Genomic DNA, 6705 nt, shown 5'->3' on the forward strand with positions numbered 1-6705 from the left:
AAAATTAAATAATCACATTTAAATATGATATAGGAAAACATGGCTACCTTTACTTATCAAAACAAAAAAGGAACACAAGAGTCTTATCCTCCATCCCTTAGCTCAAGAGTCTCGTACACTCATAGTTAAACAAAAAAGGAACACAAAATAGCTGAATCCCAATTCTAAGAAACGTTTATCTGAACAATAGAGCCAATAAAATTAATTTTACAAACAGAGCATATCAACAGATTTAGTTCCAACAACAATTAATTTAATACAAATAGCATATCAAACATAAAAATATAGAAAATAAAAATAAAATACCTCACTTTTCTCCTGTGTTCTAATAGTTTTCCCTCCCTTAGTTCATAAAATAGAAATATCGTATGAACTAAACTTGTAAGAAGAATCATATTAACAATACTAAATACAAAAATAATTCATAGAAAAAAATTAGTTACTATCAGTGAGTGATCTAGGTGTGTAGGACCATATGGCTTAGTGTACAGCAGGAATTATTTGTTCATTTTTTGTTTCTTTCCCTTAGTTGCCTAGAAGCAAGGCAACACAGAAAGTAGGATCAATAGGAAACTTCAGAGGCTTTTGATGTCTTCATCTAATGCTTAGAAAATAAATTATGCATTACTTAAAAGTATAACTATAAGACAGAGAAAATAACGAAATACCATACCACTATGGTTACACGGTATGAGTCCTTTAACAGCCTTAGTGAAGCATGAGAACCTATATAGCCAGCTCCACCAGTTACCAGCACATGTGTTACTCCAGCTTCTGGTTTAGAGAACTAGACATAGAAGAAAACCTTAACTTGATCAATTGTTATGCAAATTATGTGACAAGACATTTTATTATTATTATTATTTAAATTTTAATATAAATACTTAATCAAAGTTTATAATGACAAGTCTTAGATTTGCATATAAAATCAGAAACATACCAAGTTGGGAGAACTAAAAATTGGTGACTGCTTGAACCAGAAGATTGAAAGACTAATAAGGAAAGCAGCCAAAAAGATCCTGACAGAAAAGTTGTAAAATGTAAAATTAAATAATAACAAAACAAACTTAAATGACCATAAAAAACACATACATATTAAGTAATTAACTTTATGATTTTTTAAATTTATTATTTATTGTATGTTGACATAAGAGATAGATTTATTATAAAATTCAGAACTAAATAATGGGTTTATATGAATAATAAATTAGAAAAGTTCCTTCATTTTTCTTTCCTATCCATAGATCAATGAACCAAAAAACAAACAACACCCCTTTAACTTTTTTCTTCCACTTTTTCGGCTACCAATCAAACAACTTTTTATTATTCTGCCTCTGTTTTTTTTTCTTTCCTCTTGTGTTTTCTGAATACAAAACATACATAGTCATAGTGTATCTTTATAAAATATAAGACACGTGAATAACACTAATGCCAAAATGTCCTCTAGAAACTACCAAAAGTGCATGCATGGCTGGATAGCTCAGTGGTTTTCTATATCGGATTAGCATATATGATCTAAAATCTGAATGGCGTTATATTTAAAGAAGAAAAGAACAGTGTATTATTGTTATTATTATAACAAAAGTAAGCAATAGATAAGAATTGCAATGAGTGCTTTTTTATTAGGTTCAATCAATGATAAGAATATGCATGACTACAATTACAGTTGACACTTTCGGGGCTTTTGAACTTCTCACCTGGTTGTTTTGTAAATGTATCCCATATACTAACTCCTTTATTTCCCTCATCAGAAGCTCCATCAAACTACCATATTGAAATAGATATCAAATTCTTGAACTGACAATACTCTTTATATATATATAAATATATATAATATTTCTTTGAGATGAGGATTGGAAATGCCAGAATTATCTCAAGTTTAGCAATAAGACTAAATAAACAGCTTAAATTCATTTCTGAACTCAAAATCAAGTAATTTTAAAAATCAAATCATATAGTATATTTTGGTTGATACAATTTTGTATTTACCATTACATAGACTTATCAAAATTTTGCTTTTTGTTGGTTAGAACAGGACAACTAAATTGGTGATCATGTTGGATAAAAATTGGCTACGCTTCAATAGGTAATAAGAATTAGGGATTTAATTAGTGCTAGCTTAGTAAAATTAGTAACTTACTGTATTTGTTACTAATATATTATAAATATGAACTTGTCTTTGAATTGTAGAGCCTCGGATGAGTATAGAGAAGGCGCTAAGAATTTTGTAGAAATGTTAGAAAAGCTAGCTGGTTATCCAGAAAAGTTATTGTGTCCATGAAAAGTTTGTCGAAACTTAAGTCACCAATGTATTAACATTTTGTATGAACACTTAGTCATTTATGGGATTGATCCAACATACAAAATCTGGTTTCATCATGGGGAAGAATTATCAAGAGATGATGATGTAGAGACAATGGAAACATTTGATTCTTACAACTTGTTTAGGGCTACAAATATTGATGGTTGTGATTTTGAAAGTCATCTAGAAGGTCATGATGACACTTTTATGGAAAAAATAGAAGATGCATACACTCCATTATATCCACAATGCACTAAATATACTAAGTTATCGTCAATTGTTGCATTGTATAAGGTTAAAACTACCAATGGATGGTCTGACAAAAGTTTTGATGAATTGTTAAGACTTTTGAATGATATGTTTCCTTTAGATAATATGATCCCCAAGTCTATGTATGAGGTTCGAAAATTTCTTCGATTATTTGATTTAGGATATGAAAAGATTCATGCGTGTGTTAATGATTGCTGTTTGTTTAGAAAAGATAAAGAAAACTTGCAAGAATGTCCAACATGTGGAACTTCACGTTGGATGTCAGATAAGCTGACTAAAAAGGTTCGACATGGTGTCCCAGCAAAAGTTTTGAGGTACTTTCCTATAATCCCTAGGTTGAAACGGATGTTCATGTCTAAAATAATTTCAAAGGAATTAAGATGGCATCACAACAATAAAAGTTGCGATGGAAAAATGCGTCACCCAGTGGATTCAGCAGCATGGGAGCTAGTCAATGATAAATGGCCATCATTTTCAAATGAAGAGAGAAATATTAGACTTGGCCTTTCCACAGATGGATTTAACCCATTTAGTAATTTAAGTTCTAAGTATAGTGTTTGGCCTGTTTTGTTGGTCATGTACAACTTACCCCCATGGTTGTGCATGAAACAGGAGAATATTTTATTATCAATGTTAATTCCAGGACCTAACCAACCTGGGAATGATATTGATATATACTTAGAACCCCTCGTAGAGGACTTGAAATTATTATGGAATGAGGGTGTTGATGCTCATGATGCATTGGACAATACAAATTTCAAGTTGCGGGCTATTTTGATGTGGACAATCCAAGATTTTCCAGCATACGGGAACCTTGCTGGTTGTAAAAATAAGGGATGTTTTAGTTGTCCCCTATGTGGTTATGGTACTCATTCAGAGTGGCTAAAACATAGTGGGAAGTTTTCATATCGAGGTCATCAGAAATTTCTTAAAGAAGACCATCCATTTCGGAGTAAAAGAAGTTGGTTTGATGGAGAAGTTGAGCATGGAAATCCCCCAAGAATCATGAATGGGACTACAATTGCTGAACACCTTAAAGATTTTGTGAATGTTTGGGGAAAATCCACTTCAAAGAAAAGGAAACAAAATGATTCAAAAGAAATGTGGAAAAAACGATCCATATTTTTTCAGTTACCTTATTGGAAGGTTAGCACATTCTTACTACTCTAAAATTTTTTTGTGTAAATTATTGTTTTTGGAGGAATTTCATTAGTTATTTCTTTTGCAATTTTTTTAGGAATTGTATGTTCGTCACAATTTGGATGTGATGCACATAGAGAAAAATGTTTGTGAAAGCATTTGCAATACATTGCTAGATGTTGCTGGAAAAAGTAAAGATGGACTAAAAGCTCACTTGGATTTGCAACATATGGGTATTAGGAGTGCATTACACCCACAAGAGAAGGGGACTAGAACCTATCTTCCTGCAGCTTTACACACACTATCAAAGCTTGAGAAAGAATTATTTTGTAAAAGGTTGTTCTCATTGAAAGTACCTGATGGATATAGTTCAAATATTCGAAATTATGTTTCAATGGAACAATGCAAGCTCATGGGCCTTAAGTCACACGATTGCCACATTTTGATGCAACAATTACTACCGGTGGCTATAAAAGGATTGATGCCATTGGGTCCAAGAGATGCTATAATAAGATTATGCACGTTCTTTAATCGAATATGTCTACGTGTTCTTGATAGAGAAAGCATAATGACATTAGAAAATGATGTTATTGAAACTTTATGCTTACTAGAGAGATTCTTTCCACCATCATTTTTTGATGTCATGATTCACTTAGTGGTTCATATCGGACGAGAAGCACGACTATGTGGACCAGTCCAATTTCGATGGATGTATCCATTTGAGAGGTGAATCACTAAGACTTAATTGTTTTGTTTATTCTTATTAGTTTATGTGAACATACTATTAATGATGAGCAATTGTGTGATTAATAGACGCATGAAGATATTGAAAGATTATGTCAGAAATCGAGCAAGGCCTGAAGGTTGTATTGCAGAGTGTTATCTTGCAGATGAGTGTGTGAGCTTTTGTAATGAATTCACTGACCATTCAATTGAACTAAACACAAAAGAAGGTCGAAATGAAGAGTGGTCAAATGATGTGATACTTGAAGGTCGTCCAATTTCTAGGAGGAAAGAAATTATATTGACAGATGAGTTGTTAGAAATTGCACATCGATACATTCTGTTAAATACATCTGTTGTGGAGCCTTTTCTAGAGTAAGTGTCTGATATTAGAAATTATTATTTTTTTTATTAAAAATGTAGTAATACTAACTCATTGGTCCTATAAATTAGGATTCACTTAGAGGAGTTGAAAAAAACAAACAAAATATATGAGAGAAATAGTGGATTACTTTGGAAGAAACATATACAAACTTTTTCAACATGGATGAAGGAAAAGGTAAATTAATGCAAACTAACTGGTTCATATCAGTTGTTTTAAATATCATTAAGAAAATTAACAATGTCATACTATTATTTGTATAGGTTCCTGTGCATTCCTCAACTTGTGATGAAACTGATTTGTTGAAATGGCTAGCATATGGACCCAGAAAACATGCTGCTTCTTACACTGAATATATTATCAATGGTCAAAGATTCCATGTACATGACATTGAGAAGTCCACACAGAATAGTGGTGTCTCAATTGAAGCTACAACTATGTGTAGATCTAGTGCCAAAGATGTATCTCAAGTTCCTAATTTAGTTTCATACTATGGGGTTATAAGGGAGATAATCTTGTTAGATTACTATATAGTTCAGATTCCAATTTTCAAATGTGATTGGGCAAATGTCCCTAACGGTGTTAGGGTGGAGGATAGTCTTACTTTAGTTAATCTACACCAAAGTCAATGGTCTGTTGGTAGAGACCCTTTTATTTTAGCCTCACAAGCTAAACAAGTCTTCTACTCAAGAGAACATGATTCTTCCAATTGGTATGTGGTGATTAGGGCACCCCCTAGAGGTTTTTATGACATGGAAAATTATGATGAGCAAGAATTCATGCCTGTAATGTCTGAAGTTACTGAATCTAGGTTATATAATGTAGTGGAAGATGAACAATATGTTAGAGATGATTGTGAGGGTATATTAGTTTGATTATTGTTGTGTTTTTTGTAAATTGTAGAAGATGTTGCACTTGACATTCACAGTTGTAATCAATGGAAATTTCAGTTTATACTTTAACTCATTAATTGGTTGTTTCTTATTTGTGTATTTTTAGCGAAGAACTCTTGAAAACATGTCTTTGATGCCAAGAATGACTATTTATTTATTTCTTTCTGACTTTTATATGTTTTTTTTTTGTGATAATTGATAATATGTTGTTATATATGATTTTTGCAACTCATCAAAAATCTTACTAATTATAGAAACGGTTGATCAGAAACTAGTCAAAGAGTTTGCCAAGTACAAGATATGTCACCTCCATCTACAAAAGGAAAGAGGCCAAAACACATACCTACAGGAAAATTAGTTAAACTCCTCAATGAAAAGAGGAAGAGCTTTAGACTAAATTTGGAAATGGATAAGGTTGTTGAAGAGAGATATACTAAGGATGTGTCTCCAAAGAAAAATACACGTAGAATGATTGTAAGAAATGACTCTTCTGATGAAGAAGAAGTACCCATCTCCCCTGTGACAAGGAGATCTGTTAAAAATCTATTTGAGGTTGAACAACCAATAAACTCTCTTGAAAAAATAGTGAGACCACCTACTAATGACCTAATTTCTCCATTCTTATCTTCAAAGACAGCCACTAGGGGATCTATTAAAAGAGTGGTTGAAGTAGAAATTAGTCCTTCAAATGACCATGCCATCTCACCAACAGCCACAACAAAATCACAACGCCTACAAATCCCAGAAAACCCAAATGAAACAATTGTTGAAAACTTGCCTGACGAACAAGAACTACCTGAAGAAGTTGTTGCACCTATTACCCAAAAGAGAACTAGAGGCCCTAGTAAAATGAAGTCTATTGCAATAGACAGTGATGGTCGTTTGGAAGTTAAGTTTAACTCAAAGGGACAACCAATAGGTGCAACATCAATATCTTTGTCTTCATTTTTGGGTGCACTTGTTAGAGAAATTGTACCAGTAACAATAAAAGATTG

General features: G+C 32.4%; 1 protein-coding gene across 1 annotated transcript; it reads left to right on the top strand.

The window, feature by feature from the left end:
• The first annotated feature begins 2416 nt into the window (after positions 1–2416).
• Positions 2417–4814, top strand: LOC133832424 (uncharacterized). Its single transcript, XM_062262768.1, has 4 exons — positions 2417–3104; positions 3216–3392; positions 3850–4398; positions 4480–4814. The coding sequence occupies exons 1-4, from the start codon at positions 2417–2419 to the stop codon at positions 4812–4814; spliced, it is 1749 nt and encodes a 582-aa protein (XP_062118752.1).
• The last annotated feature ends 1891 nt before the right edge of the window (positions 4815–6705 follow it).

This window comes from Humulus lupulus, chromosome 4 (genome assembly GCF_963169125.1).
Source record: "Humulus lupulus chromosome 4, drHumLupu1.1, whole genome shotgun sequence".
NCBI lineage: Eukaryota > Viridiplantae > Streptophyta > Magnoliopsida > Rosales > Cannabaceae > Humulus > Humulus lupulus.